This window comes from Lynx rufus, unplaced genomic scaffold, assembly GCF_022079265.1.
Source record: "Lynx rufus isolate CCGP_SWC_20201006 ecotype Redwood Valley unplaced genomic scaffold, mLynRuf1.p SCAF_1, whole genome shotgun sequence".
Taxonomy (NCBI): domain Eukaryota; kingdom Metazoa; phylum Chordata; class Mammalia; order Carnivora; family Felidae; genus Lynx; species Lynx rufus.
Genome location: NW_025814823.1, coordinates 83,060,718 through 83,077,068, shown reverse-complemented (window position 1 = coordinate 83,077,068; position 16,351 = coordinate 83,060,718). Strand labels below are relative to the sequence as shown.

General features: G+C 39.7%; 1 protein-coding gene across 3 annotated transcripts in view; it reads right to left on the bottom strand.

The window, feature by feature from the left end:
- CDC16 (cell division cycle 16) overlaps nt 1-16,351 on the bottom strand; it is a 46,951-nt gene that overhangs the window by 5,236 nt on the left and 25,364 nt on the right. For 2 of the 3 annotated variants that reach the window (XR_006962566.1, XM_047082146.1), the window contains exons 15-17: nt 15,155-15,216; nt 13,907-14,042; nt 12,114-12,204 (exon numbers count right to left, since the gene is read on the bottom strand). Coding sequence is in view for 2 of the 3 variants with exons in the window: in XM_047082146.1 (XP_046938102.1) it covers nt 12,114-12,204; nt 13,907-14,042; nt 15,155-15,216 (289 nt within the window). In the remaining variant the exon portion in view is untranslated. Of the gene's footprint in view, nt 1-8,154; nt 8,638-12,113; nt 12,205-13,906; nt 14,043-15,154; nt 15,217-16,351 lie in introns of those variants that run through there. The other variant, XM_047082143.1, reaches the window with a different exon arrangement.

Below are 16,351 nucleotides of genomic sequence, written 5' to 3'. Positions count from 1 at the left end.
AAATTCCTCAAATGTACAGTCTTATTTTTATTTTTTTCAATGTTAATTTTTGAGACAGAGCACGAGTGGGGGAGGGGCAGAGAGAGGGGGAGAGAGAGAACAGAATCCCAAGCAGGCTCCAGGCTCTGAGCTGTCAGCACAGCCTGATGCAGGGCTCAAACCCACAAACTGTGAGACCATGACCTGAGTGGAAGTTGGACGCTTACCCAACTGAGCCCCCCAGGCAACTTACTTTAAAGACCTCCTGGAGTTAGACCTCAGGAAATGAGAGCCATTTTTATTTTATTTTATTTTATTTTATTTTATTTTATTTTATTTTATTTTATTTTATTTTTATTTATTTATTTATTTATTTATTTATTTATTTATTTATTTATTTATTTATTTTTTGCCTTAGCTTCTTAAGGTAGAACTATATGGAATACATGTTAGATTAAGAAAAAAAGTTGGTGTTTAAGGAACCATTTCAGGTGCCAGGAAAATTCATTTCTGTACAATACTTTGTTAATAATACTCTGAACAAATGTCTCAGAAACCACAAAAACATAGGATAATATACCTGATGAAGTCAGGATGAAGGCTTGCAAGGGTTACAACAAATGAAGCATATAACCCTATCCCTTTATTATATGACATATTTAAAGCTTTAAAAGAGAAACACTGTCAACCAAAAATTTTTCTGGCTAAACCATTCCTCAAGAAGGAAGGAGAAGGGGCGCCTGGGTGGCGCAGTCGGTTAAGCGTCCGACTTCAGCCAGGTCACGATCTCGCAGTCTGTGAGTTCGAGCCCCGCGTCAGGCTCTGGGCTGATGGCTCAGAGCCTGAAGCCTGTTTCCGATTCTGTGTCTCCCTCTCTCTCTGCCCCTCCCCCGTTCATGCTCTGTCTCTCTCTGTCCCCAAAATAAATAAACGTTGGAAAAAAAAATAAAAAAAAAAAAAGGAAGGAGAAATTAAGACATCCCCAACAAACAGAGGTTAAGGGAGTTTATCACTGGTAGACTAGTACAAGTGCCCTTTTAAGAAATCCCAAAGGGAGCCCTTCAAGCTGAAATGAAAGAAAGCTACACAATAATGTGGAATCATATCAAGAAATAAAGAACAATAGTAATGATAACTACATAGGTAAATATAAAAGCCAGTATTAGTGTACTTTTGGTTTTTGGTTTCTAACTCCTTTTTTCTTATATGATTTAAAAAGCAAATGAATAAAATAGTATTTATAAATCAATGTTAATGGGAACAATGAAAAAAGATGCAATCTGTGATAATAAGAAGAAAGGGAAGGAGGCGTATAACAACAGTGTATGTATGCTACTAAAACTAAATTGGAATCATTCAAATTAGGTTGTTATAAATTTAAGTCAGATATTGTAATCCCCAGAGTAGCCATGAGGAAAAAAAACAAAAAGCCCCAGAATAGTAGAGTATCAAAATGGCACATCACACACACAAAATCAACTATAAGATAAGGAGGGAACAAAAAATATGTAACACTTACAGAAACAAATAGCTGTATGGCAGCTCAAGACAAATTCCTTATCAGTAACTACTTCGGATGTAAAAGATCAAACCCTCCAATTAAAAACCAGAATGGATAAAAAAATATGATCCTACCTGCTTTAGACACAAAAGGGTGAAAGTAAAAGGATGGAAAAAATTACTCCATGTAAATAGTAATGGAGAGAGCTGGGCTGGCAAACTGTTATGAGACAAAAAGGACATTATATATTGATAAAAGGGTCAAAAGTCATAACAAGTATAAATATATATGCATCCAATAAGAGAGCCCCAAAATACATGAAGCAAGCATTGGCAGAACTAAGGGAGAAATAGACTTCTATAATAATAGTTTCAGACGTCAACACCTTATTTTCAATAATGGAATAAGTAGGCAGAAGATCAATGAGGAAATAGAAGACTTGAAAAACACCATAAACCAATTAGACCTAACAGACATACACAGACCACTCCACCCAACAAAAGCAGAAAATACAATCTTCTCCAGTGAACAGGGTATATTCTCTAGGAAGGACCATAAATTACACCACAAGAAAAGTCAAACACTTAGACTGAAATCACACAAAATATTCTTTCCAACTACAATGGAATAAAACTAGAAATCCTAAGACAGGAAAAACTGGAAAACCCACAAATATGTGGTAAATTAAACAACACACTCTTAAACAGCCAATGAGTCAAAGAAGAAATCACAAGGAAAATTAGCTAATACCTTAGCACAAATGAAAACAAGAACACAGTGTAACACTTAGGGGCTGCAGCAAAAACAGTGCTCAGAGGGAAATTTATAGCTGTAAATAACTGTGTTAAAAAAAATCTTATTTCAGTAATAAAACTCTACACCTTAAGGAAATAGAAAAAGAATAGCAAACTAAACCCAAAGCTAGCAGAAGGAAGGAATAATAAATATTTGAGTGGAAATGAAATATAAACTAGAAAAACAACAGAGGAAGTCAACAAGATCAAAAGTTGGTTTTTTGAAAAGAGCTACAAAGTTGTCAAACCTTTAACCAGATTGAGGGGGGAAAAAGACATTACTAAAATCATAAAATGGAAGAGGAGATATTATTACAGACTTTATAGAAATAAAAAAGATTGTAACAGGATACCATGCACCATGGTTAACCAACAAAGTGAACAACCTGGATGGACAAATTCTTGGAAACATACCAACTACCAAAATTGACTCAAGAGGAAACAGCTATTAGCAAGTAAAGACATTGAATCAGTAATCAAAAACCTCCCAACATGGAAAGGCCCAGGACCAAAAGCCTTCACTGTTAAAGAATTAACATTAGTTCTTCTCAAAAACCTGAAGAGGAGAGAGAATACTACTTCACTCATTTTATGAGGCCAGCAGTACCCCAACACCAAAGCCAGACAAAGGCACTACAAGAGGACTACAGACCAATAAATATCTCTTATGAGCATATATGTAAACTCAACAAAAAATTAAATTCAACATTCTATTAAAAGGATCATACAATGTGACCAAGCAGGATTTATCTCAGGATTGCAAGGGTAGTCCAACACACAAAAATCAATCAACGTAGGAGGCACCTGTATGGCTTAGTCAGTCAAGCATGACTCTTGATTTGGGCTCAGATCATGATCTTATGGTTCATGGGTTCGAGTCCTGTATCGGGCTCAACGCTGATGGTGTGGAGCCTGCTTGGGATTCTGTCTCACTCACTGCCTCTCCCCTGCTCGCTTGCTTGCTCTCTCTCTCTCTCTCTCAAAATAAACACTTTTTTTTTTTACAAATTTAAAAAAATCAATGTAAACTATTACATTAATATAATGAAGGAAAAAACCTTCAAGACGTTATATAAGTGAACCAGAGATGTGGCCCTTATATATTGAAGCCTATGTTGTTTACTTCTTCACAGCAGACGGGGTTGGTTAGCTCAAGCCCAACAATGCCAAGTCCAATTTTTACACATATCATTGTTTTAAATATAGCTTAAACAAGCGTATCTTTAGCCATCTAGAGCCTGCCTGTTTTGCATACTGGGTAAATCTACACGCAGCATCTGCAACCTGTACATAAGACACACCCTGGGACTATGAAGGACCACACAGCCACTGTGCTTCAGTCTTCTCTAACCTCCTCTTCCTGTCACACTGCTACCACATCACCCCCAAAGAGCCGCTCAAATACACTTGCCCAAATAAAATATGCTACTGCCACCTTATGGTCATGTTTTTCCCTCAACAGCCCTGAAATCCTAGAACTCATTACCCCTCATCATCACATTGATCCACCTAAAAAAAAAAAAAAAAAAAAAAAAAAGCATTTGACAAAATTTGCAACCTTTCTTGATGAAACAACTAAGCACTCAATAGAGTAGAAATAGAAGAGAACTCCTCCAAAACTATGAAGGGCATCGATGAGAACCTACAATAGCATTACCCTTGATGGTGAAAGACTGAAGCCTTGGATCAAGCCTGTCCTACGATCAAGGACAGGACAAGGATGCCTGCTTCTCACGTCTATTCAACGTAATACTGGAGTTCGAGTCAGAGAAGTTATGCAAGTGGGAAGAAATAAATACAATCCAAATTCAAAAAAAGAAGTAAAACTATCTCTATTTGCAGATGACATGATCCTATTATGTAGAAAGCTCTACATGTACACATACATACATGCATGCACAAACTGTTAAAGCTAATAAATACATTCAGGATACTAAGTCAACACACAAAAAACAGTTGTTTCTCTATACACTAGGAATGAACAATCAAAAAAAGGAAACTAAGAGAACAATTCCATTTATAATAGCATCCAAAAAAATAATAAAATACTTGGGAATAAATTTAACCAAAGAGGTAAAAGACTTGCACAATGAAAACTACAAGCACTGCTGGAAGAAATAAAAAATGACATTATTAAATGGAAAGACAGTTTTTGTTTATGGATTAGGTGATATAATATTAAGAAGACACACAAATTCAATGAAATCTCTATGAAAATCCCAATGCCATCTTTTTTCAGAAATGGGGGGAAAAAACATTCTAAATTCATATGGTAATTCGAGGAAGCCACAACAGCCAAAACAATCTTGAAAAAGAAAAAGTTGGAGGATTCACACACCCTAATTTCAAAGCCTACTTATAAAGCTATAGTAATCAAAACAGTGTGGAACTAGCCTAAGGATACACATATGGACCAATGGAATAGAATCCAGAGCCCAGAAATAAACGCTCATATTTGTCATCAATTAAGTTTTTTTTTTTAAGTTTATTTATTTTGAGAGAGAGAGAGAGAGCAAGCCGAAAGGAGAGAGAATCGCATGCAGGCTCAATGCTGTCAGCACAGAGCCTGACATGGGGCTCGAACTCACAAACCATGAGATGAAGACCTGAGTCAAAACCAAGAGTTGGACATTTATTTAACCAACTGAGCCACCCAGATATGCCTACCATCAACTGATTTTTGACATGAATGCCAACACTATTCAATGGGGAAAGGACAGTCTCTTTAAGAAATGGTGCTGAGAAAACTGAATATCCACACACCAAAGAATGAAGTTGAACACAGCTTACAACATTTAGACAAATTAATTCAAAATGGATCAAAGACGTAAATTTATGGAAATCTTAGAAGAAAACTTTAGTGAAAATCTGCATAACCTTGGATTTGGCAATGGTTTTGTAAATATGACACCAAAAACACCATAAACAAAAGAAACAATAAATTGGACTTCATTCAATTAAAAATTTGTATATCAAAGGACACTATCAAGAGAGTGAAAAAACAACTCACAGAATGGGAGAAGATATCTGCAAATCACATATCTGACAAGGATTTAATATTCAAAACCAATACAGGACTCCTATAGCTCAACAACAAAAAGAAACAGCTCAATTTAAAAGTGGGCATAAGGGGGCACCTGGGTGGCTCAGTCAGTTAACCATCTGACTCTTGATTTCGGCTCAGATCATGATCCCACAGTTTGATTTCAAGCCCCACATTGGGCTCTGTGCTGAGTGTGGATTCTGCTTTGGATTCTGTGTCTCTCTCTCTGCCCCTCCCCTGCTTGTGTTCTCTCTTTCTCAAAAAATAAACTTACACACACACACACACACACAAAGTGGCCATAAGATCTGAATAGACAGTTTTGCAAAACAGACATACAAATGGCCAGGAAATTCAGGATAAGATGCTCAATATCACTAGTTATTAGGGAAACACAAACGAAACAGCTACTTCCCACTGGAGTGGACTGTAACAACAAAAAATAAAAGTCCCAGTGAGGGTGCAGAGGAATTGGAACCTCATGCTCTGGGGGTGGGAATGTAAAATGGGCAGTTGCTGTAGAAAGTTGCCTAGTTCCTCAAAAAGTTAAGCACTGAATGGGGCCCCTGGGTGGCTCAGTCAGTTAAGCATCTGACTTCGGCTCAGGTCATGATCTCACAGTTTGTGAGTTTGAGCCCCACATCAGGCTCTGTGCTGACAGCTCAGAGCCTGGAGCTGCTTTGGATTCTGTGTCTCCTTCTCTCTCTGCCCCTCCCCTGCTTGCACTCTCTCTCTCTCTCTCTCAAAAATAAATATTTAAAAAAATGTAAAAATAAAAAGTTAAGCACTGAATTATCACATGAGCCAATTCCCCTCCTAGGCAAATACCCAAAGGAACAGAAAACAGGGACTCAGATGTTTACCACGCATGCTCACAGCATTATTCACAATAGCCAAGAGATGGAAATAACTCCTATCCATCCATAAATCAATGTGATGTACATTATGGAATATTATTGAGCCATAAAAGGAATAAAGTTCTGGTAAAAGCTGCAACAGGAATGAACCTTAAAAATATGCTTGATAGGGGCATCTAGTAAGTATCCGACTTTGGCTCAGGTCATGATCTCAGGTTTTGTGAGTTCAAGCCCCACATCAGGTTCTCTGCTGTCAGCACACAGCCTGTTTTCAGATCCTCTGTCCCCTTTGCTCTCTGCCCCTCCCCAGCTTGTATGCTCTCTCTCAAAAATAAATACTTTTATTAAAAAAATATGCTAGGTAAAGTCATACATGAAAGGACAAATATTGTGTGATTCCACTTACATGGTCTAGAATAAGCAAATTCAGACATAAAGTAGATTAGAGGTTACCAAAGGCTGGGGGGAGGACATGTGTGGAGTTCCTGCCCAAATGGGTACAAAACTTATTTGCAAGAATGAAAAAAAACTGGAAATAAGTACCACTGAAATGTACACTTGAAATTGGTTAAAATGGCTACCTACCCATATCTATACCCACACATGCACACAATTTCTTAGAGCACTAGGTTACAGAAAAATGGAAAAGCACAAGTTCCCACATGCTCCCCACCACACCTGTATCTGCACCTTGCACTGCGACATTTGTATCAATAGTGATGCATTATTAACTAAAGCCCATAGTTCATGTTATGTGTATTTTACCAGAACAAAGAATCACAACAAAAATGGATGGGGTTATATCACAGGGACACAGGAGCCAGGCTCAAGGAGGTCCCAATGGCCAAAGTTGAAATAATGAAGCCCTGGGGCGCCTGGGTGGCTTGGTCGGTTGAGCGTCTGACTTCGGCTCAGGTCATGATCTCGCAGTCCGTGAGTTCGAGCCCCGCGTCGGGCTCTGTGCTAACAGCTCAGAGCCTGGAGCCTGTTTCAGATTCTGTGTCTCCCTCTCTCTCTGCCCCTCCCCTGTTCATGCTCTGTCTCTCTCTGTCTCAAAAATAAATAAACGTTAAAAAAAAATTAAAAAAAAAATGAAGCCCTAATATAATATTGTGTAGGATTATAACTTAAAATACAAAATATGTATACATATACATATGTATACATATTGATTTTTGATAATACTTAACTAATGGCTGAATAAATGGGAGAAGACACAAATTTTTGTTACAGAAGATTTCCAAATATGTGCAGATAGACCCCCCCCCCAGATGGTGGAGCCCTTGGTCCTACAAACAAACAAACAAACAAAAACAAAAACAACCTTGGTCCTATTGAGGATAGGCTGAACTTCATGATTTGCTTCTAAATCACACATTACAGGCAGGAAAAAACAGTAACTTTACAGTGGAAAAACTTGGTAGGCATCATTGTAACCACGTGGTCAAGATTAACACCATCCGTGATAAGTCATGTTATATTATATACCCTCTGACATGTGATGAGAAAGATACTTCATTCCCATCTGTGTACTTTTTCCCCAAAACAAATAACCCTAGTCCAGTATGAGAAATACATCAAACTCCAACTGAGGGACATTCTACAAGACATCCGACCAGTCTTCCTCAAATCCCCTTCCTCAAATGTCACAGAAGTCTGACACATGGTCACAGCCAAGGGGAGCCCAAGGAGATGTGACAGCTAAGTGCAGTGTGGCCCCTGGATAAGATGCAGGGCAGGAAGAGGACATTAATGGGAAAATGGTGAAATCCAAATACAGCTCAGAGTTCCATTACTTGTAGCGTACCAATGTGCGCTTCTTTGTCATGACAAAGGTTTCAAAGTCACGTAAGATGAGAACAGGGAGAAACTGTCTAGGGGTCCTATGGGAGCTCTCTGTGCAGTCTCTGAAGCTTTTTCGTAAGACTAAAATTATTCTGAAAATGAAAGTTTATTGAAAAAGGAAAAACAGACATAATACACAATTTACCTCTTTATTCCTCTACCTATAATTGTTTTGTAGGGTCAGAAAACACCTGTTGCAAAGGTGTGCAGTCCAGTCTCTTTTGGCAGGCCCCCATTCCTAAATGTAGAGGTGCAGTCTGGATTCGTGTTAAGAAATGGGAAATTCTGAAGACAGGACAAGGGTGTGAGGAAACCCCAACCTCCCCCAAGGCAAAATGGAATGGAGATCTGTCTGCAATCAACTACTGTGGTCTGACATAGATGTCTCTAACATCATGTCACTTTCGTTCATTTCAATTTCAAAGGTTTCTTCCAAGGAAGGTCTGGGATCTGGAGTTTTCCTTGAGGTTTCCAGTGGTGCAAGCCCCGTTTCTTCTGCAGTTTGTTTTTCTACTTCAAATTCCCTGAAATCCCACGGAGGTGAAATAATGTTTTTTAGTGTCTTCATTGTATGCACATCAAAGTCATAACATTTTAATTTGTCTTTAATGTCTGCTCCTAAAAGGGAATACCACAAGGAGAATAAAATAAGAAACCCCGTCATTATCTATCATTTCCATCATCATGTATGTAGCACCACCTCCAACGTTTAGGTCCAATGGTACTTTTTTTATTTCTTAATGTTTATTTTTATTTTTGAGAGAGAGAGAGAGAGAGAGAGAGAGAGAGAGAGAACGAACACAAGCAGGGGAGGGGCACACACAAGGAGACAGAACCCAAAGCAGGTTCCAGGCTCTGAGCTGTCAGCACAGAGCCCAATGAGGGGCTGGAACCCACAAACTGCAAGACCATGACCTGAGCGGAAGCCATCGGATGCTCAACGGACTGAGCCACCCAGGCACCCCTAAGTCCAATGGTACTTTTACGAGCACAAGTACAGCTCAGAAGGAGAAATTCCAATCACTCTCCTCCTCTTCTTTTTCTCGATTATCAAGGGCGGCTGCTGGGAGACTGACAAGCACATGTACTTCAAGCCCCATGTGGCAGCGGCACCATCCCTAAAGCCCCCACACAAGGGAGCCACAGCAGGCACTTGCCCTTGCATGTTACAAACAAGAACAGCCCACTGGCATTCTGGCATCGGTGCAGTTGCACCCTTATGCACACAGAAACACATTGAGGGGAAATACACTTTCCACACATCAAAATCTTATGAATGATGGAGAAGAGATTTCCAACAGATGTATTAGGTTCAATCATTTCTGACACAAAATAATTTTACACAGTTCAAACTAATAGCTTTCAGCAACAGGTGTTTTGACAGATAATGACAAACAAGCCTTCTAAAAAGAAAAACAGTACAGCACGGTGATTAAATACTGTATTGCACATTTGAAAGGTGCTATGACAGAAGATTTTAAAAGTTCTCACTAAAAGAAAAATAATTTCTAACTATGTATGGTGATGAATGTTAACTAGACTTACCGTGGTGATCATTTCACAATATGTACAAATTCTGAATTATGGTATACACCTGAAACTAATGTTACATGACAATTATACCTGAATAAAAAATATATATAAATAGTAAGTAATGACTAATACACTTGGAAATCTCTGTAAGACCATTATCTTTGTGAGGACAGGCAAAATGTCTGTCTCACTCAGTACCCTACCTCCAGACCTTCCTTAGCTTTATAAGAATTTTGCATTTAAGCCTGTTGTAAGACCCTCCTCAAACAAAAGAGGAAACTGAGGCTCAGACTTACCCAAAGCCACAGGGCTTGGTGGCAGAGTTGAGATACCAACTCAGGGTCTTTAGGGTGCCAGAGCTCAAGCTTTCTGTTTTAGCTTTAAAAAAATGAGCCACAACATACACGCCGTAAAAAGTGTGCAGAGCTGGGCAAGTTCTCACATACACATATACCCACATGACCACCACCAGACCACAAAGAGAACACCTCCAGTTCCCAGAAAACCACCTCATGCCCTTTCCAGTGAACACCTCCCCTTCCCAAACCAGAAGGAATCACCGCTCTAATTTTTCTATCACCACTGATCAATTTTGCTTATGATTAACTAATCTTCACATAAATGGAATTTATCAGTATATATTCTTTTTGTCAAAATCTGGGAGATTCACCTAGGTTACAGTGTGACTTCATCGTTGGTCCTTTTAACTGTGTAGTACTCTACCGCTTATGCTTGCCACAATTCACTTCCCCATTCTCCTACTCATGAACAGCCAGTTATTTCTAGTTAGGTGTGGTTACAAACAGCTGCTGTGAACAACTCTGCATGCGAGCATTGGCTTACGGAGACATCGATGCACTGGGCACATACCTGGGAGGAGAACTGCTATGGCTTAAGAGCAGCATGGTAGGTCAGCACCCTAACACCCCAATGAATCACACCCCACCCCTGATGACAATGCACTCGATCACATGACTTGTGCTGAACAGAATGTGACGGAAGTGATTCTAGGAAACTTCCAGCTTTCAAGAGGTCTTGAGGCATTAGTTCTTGTTGCTAGAACCCTGAGACCTCCATGCTATGGAGAAGTCTGAAAGACCCATGAGAGGCCCAGCTGGGTTGGCTGAGGTCCCCATCTGTGCATAAGGCCATCTTAGCCCGTCAGCCCATCAAGTGACTGCTGACCACAGCTGCATTAGTGATGAGACCAGTAAATGAGCCACACCAATCAACCTACAGAGCTGAGACAGGTAATACATCCTTGTCAGTTGGTGTAGCTTATTAGGCAGCAACAGATAACTGCTTTAACAGGTCTGTTTAACTTTAGCAGATACGTTGAACAGTTTTCCAAAGTGGTTCTACCTGCTATGAGCACCAACCACCAATAATATACAAGCATACCAGGTGTATACGTCATTACCAACACTAGGCACTAGCGGTGTTTTCACTTGTGGCCATTTTGCAGGTGTGCAGTGACATCTTGTTATGGTTTTAATTTCATTTCCATAATATGCAACGACAGTACACACATTCATTTGCTTTGGCAGACAGCCTCTTTGGTGAGGCTCCTGTTCAGGTATTTTGCCCATTCTGGACCCATCTTTGACTGAACTTTTTCTCACCAATTTATAGGATTTTTTGTATTCTAGACACAAGCTCTGACCAGTCTATAAATTGTAAGTTCTCTCAGTCTATGACATGCCTTTTCACTCCGTTAACAGTGTTTTGATGAACAAAGTTCTTAATTTTACTGAAGCCTACTTGAACACTGCTTTCCTCTCATGGTTTTGTGTCCTGTGAAAGAAATCTTTGCCTACCCCAAAGTCCAGACCTCGAGTTTAACTTCATTACACCCTCTTTACCTTACAATGTTTGTCACTAAATGAAGGCCCAAGGACAGCAATTCTACCCAAATTTATCTTAACACTTGCTTATCATTACCAAAAAAAATACTTAAAAAATTACACAGCACTGTAATGTGTGAACGTAAGCCAACTTAACAGTCCACTGAAATGCAAAAATTAATGTTATTAATATGCTACAAACCTCATTATAAAGTATTAAGGCCAGAGTGTTTTCATTTACTTATTAGAAATTAGAAACTATTGGAAATTAAAAAGTCTCTAAGGTTTTTTCCCATTACGCAATTTAGATTGTTTTAACACTTTTTCTTTTTAAGATTTTATTTTTAAGTAATTTCTACACCCAACGTGGGGCTTGAACTCACAACCCCGCAATCAAGAGTCACACACTCTACTAATTGAGCCAGCCAGGTGCCTTGCAATTAATTAGATTGATTCTTGTATATCACAGCACTTTACACATACTCCATAATAGTATTTTGCATATACCAAGTACTCAATTATAAACTGAACAAACACTTAATGAGCTATTAATTCCCACAGAATTTTCCAACAAATAAATGGAGTTTCTTAATAATATAGTTAAATGGTTAGAAAGTTAAACTTAAAACCTTACATGAGATTTGAGAAACCTAAACAGAGATATACAACAATCTAAAGAATGGGATGCAATGTCAGAGTAATTAATTATAATCTTACCAATGTAAGCTTCAGAATCACCAATGTACATCTCAATGCAATGACCAAGCATTGTAACAGAAAATGTATCATCCCGCCTAAGACCAAGGGCCTGCAGAAAAGATTCAGCATGGTTATTACAAGAAAATGTATTTCCTTCTCTTTCATTTAAAAATATTCCTGCAGGACTCCATTCAAAACACTACAGGGAATCAGAGGGGGTGGGGGGGGGCTACAAGAGTGGCCATGAGTTGATGTCTGTTGCAGTTGGGCGATGGGCACATGTAGGGTTATCACACCACTGTTTATGTTTGAAATCCCAGTCCTCCAAAAAGATTTTCAAAACTTTGTCTCCACATAGAGCCTTCTAAGTCTTCTGCATTAATTACATCACAGAAGAGAGGTAAATTATAGAATCTTCAAATACACACATTCGTAATATCACACAAACCAGAAAAGCTGCCAGTCCACACTTCTGCCTAGCTCAGTATCCTAGTTATCATAATGGCATCTTCAGGACTTGATCTCATCTGAAAATCTCTAACCAACCCTATGCGTTTTCTCAGATTTTATCTTTCTCTCCAAATACCATTATTTCATCAATTCTAACACCCATTTTTTTTTTTTTTTTATTCTAACATTTCTGAACTTGGGACGCTTTAAACTACTGGTGGTTTCTTACTACTGCTGTCAGCTGGCCACAGCTGTGATGAGGGTGTTTTGCGTGGGTAGCCATGGTGATGTACAGACTAGATTTGAAACCATGTGAACACTCAAAAATACAGGAACTGAGACTGTTGCCTAAAATCCTTGCGTTGACACCTTCTGGCAGCGTAAGATTTACATAGTCAACGCCTTTGGGAAAAACCTTCAAGAGCAGGGTATACGTGCCAGCCCCAGGAAAACAGGGACACTGACCGCCTGGTACGAAAGTGATTTAAAAGAACCAAACTCTGAATGTAAAGAATAGAGCATCTTAAGTATTTATTTCACTTATATTTTCTTTTTTATGTAGATACTAGAGTCATCTCTGAAAAAAAACCTATGTCCTAATATGCCCAAAAAGAGTGTCCCAAAAGAGTGCTTTTTCTAAGTACCAAAAAACTGAGAGATTGGAAAGAATTGTGTAAAGTTTAAAGGTTTGTCTGTGTGTTGGGGGGCGGGGCACCCAACCTGCTTACTGATGGTGTCTTAGGTCTAGTGAAGTATGACGTGAGATTCTTTCCTTGTGATGACACAGATGTTTTGTTCACCAACTAAAGTGATCCAAGGTGGGGCGCCTGGGTGGCTCAGTCGGTTAAGCAGCCGACTTCGGCTCAGGTCATGATCTCTTGGTCTGTGAGTTCGAGCCCCGCGTCGGGCTCTGTGCTGACAGCTCAGAGCCTGGAGCCTGTTTCAGATTCTGTGTCTCCCTCTCTCTGACCCTCCCCTGTTCATGCTCTGTCTCTCCCTGTCTCAAAAATAAATAAAACATTAAAAAAAAAAATTAAAAAAAAAAAAAAGTGATCCAAGGACTTTAGGACTTTAAGTCCTAAACAGAGAGACCAGAATTTCTTTTCTCCTGCCCAGACGTGATGCCCAGCTCAGATGAGGCCCACAAACCTCATGCACACATGTATGTCTGACTGCACACTTAGGACCTAAGTCTCACATTTGTCTCTAATTTGATGAGTATCACACACACATGCTTTTCTCTGGAAAGGAAAGAAGAAACCACAAAGTCGTCTGAAGAATTTTAAAATGGTAAATACAATGTTGGCTAGAAAAGATCTTCTCAAAAAAAAAAAAAAGTGGTAAATGTTAACTAGACATACTGTGTGGAAATAGTCAACAGCATTTTCAAAGTTGCCCATCAGACTATGGATATACCCTATGGCAGAATAGGTAGACGCGTTCTGAGGAATTAACACCAGTGCCTGACGGTGATAATCCAAGGCCTCGGCATACTTTCTGTGAGAGAAGAAAAGACAGGGAGTTGAGAGCAGAAAAAACGGGAAGAAAGAGAAAACAATTAGTGGGTACAGTGAAAGTACTGACTTTCTAGATCTAAGATGAGTATTCATCTATGTGCCAACATCAAAAACAATCTGGTACATCACAGTAACCATCCAGAATGGTCATACCACCTTCGTGTACCTTGACACCTTCCTAAATGGATCTTCCTGCCCTTCTTACCCAGCCAGCTGAAGGTGCTCCCACAGGGACACAGGTGGGAGACATGAGCCAGAACATAACCTCTGGCCCTGGGTCCTGTGCCCCACCACACTGCAAGGTCTCTTTTGGGGCCAGACAAACCTCCCACACTGGGGGTGGTTAAAAGCAACCAAAGGTTTTTGCTTTAAGGTCCAAAGAAGTGACTTGAACAGCATTTTCCTAAGTTCTCTGGAATTCCTGCCCTGTAAAATCTTTCGTGAGAAGAAGGTTCAATAAGGTTTGGGAAATGCTGCAGCTCATAATGAATACTCAAGACACCAACATATCCTGAAATAGAAAAACCTATTAAATTTTGAGTAACCTAGAGTTTCCCAAACATATTGAGCCAAAGAATCTATTTTTGCAATGCTGTTTATCACATCATAAAACTGGAAACTAGAGAAAAACAGTAAGTTAGAATATGGATATGGTTTTAAATAAACCCTACTGTCCTAATTCTTCCAAATTAATTTTGAATACCCATTTTTTATCTAAGAAAATGAAATTTATTAGAGAATTGTAATTCTCTATATTTCTAAAATAAAATTATACTACCAGGGATAATAAAAAAAGAGATAATAAAACTCACTAGAGATAATTATTTTGATGCTTGCTGTGTCTGAGAAGCAAAGTACAAAGCTGGAGGACCTCAAAATAAAAATATGGGAAAAGAAGGGTGCCTGGCTGGCTCAGTTGGTAGAGCATACAACTCCTAATCTAGGGGTTATGAGTTCATGCCCCATGTTAGGTGGAGATTACTTAAAAATAAAAACCTTAAAAAACAAAACAAAACATGGAGAAAGGCTACACAAAATTAAGTAAACGTTTAATCGCAAAGAATGTTTCTGCAATGGTCCTAGTTCACTTACTTAAGCTTCCTGCAGACATGCCCCAAGTTGTTCAACAAAGGCTCCCATTTGTCAACCGTCACCTGAAACACAGCAACACCAAACCCATGACTCATGTGCCACTTTCCAGTCACGCCCATTCAACCACACCACTGCACACAGTGAAGCAGGCCGCCCTCTCTGGCAGTGACTGCACAGCACAAAGCAGAGTATTTGTGGATTCTCCATCTTTCTTTCCTATTAGAAGAGACTTCCTGAGGATGCTGTTATTTTATTAGCACAACACTGTTAATGAGCCCGTCTGACAATGAGAATGCTGACATTCAAATTCTGTATCTTGAGCCCAGAGCTTTCCATCTGCCTACTAAACATTCCCACTTGGAAACCTCATAAGCACTGCAAATCCAGCATGCCACCCGTTCATCTCTTACCCTCTCTCCTGCCCTCCCAGCTCCCCAACCTCACGCCCTTCTAAGTGCCTGCCTCTCATGCCCGGCACCCATGTCAACCCTAACCCCTAGCAACTACCGAAGGCTTATTCATCAGCTGCCCCAGCATAACACCAGCCTCCATGTAACAAGTCTTGTCTGGGCCCAACCACCTCAAGATAAGATACAAGGCCCTTGACGATCCACACTCAGCCCTCCTGACCCATTTCTTGACATTCTCAATTAGCTCCAACTTGGCACATACCATTCTCTATACCTAATACGCTCTTTTCCTCACTTCTGCTTGGCAAAACATATCTGCTCATGTTTTAGGACTGAAATGTCACAACTGTATCCACGAGGTTTTCTTGGCCCATCCTCAAATTCCGGTTAACTGCTCCCTTGCGTGAGTTTCTTTATTTCCTCAATCATGGCCTTTTTTGTGCACTGTATCATTACTGCCAATTTACTTATCTGCAATCCCCAACAGGTCTAAGGCCAGGAGCCATCACGTCAGTTTCCTACTTCCTCCCAACACCTAGCTCAGAGCTTAGGACACAGTCAACACACATCAGTCAGTCTGAGCTAACCAGGCAACAGATCTGAGCCATAGTCTCCAGCTCCCATGAGCCTGGCTCCAGGAGGTGTGGCCTATGAGAATGGAAACAAACCCTTCATGGTTCTTAGGCACATTGCTTCCCTTTGGCTGTTTGGACATTTGCTGTAGTTTACAACTGAAGGCAAACAGTATTTCCCCCTTTTCACATAACTTTCAGTAGCACTGGGCATT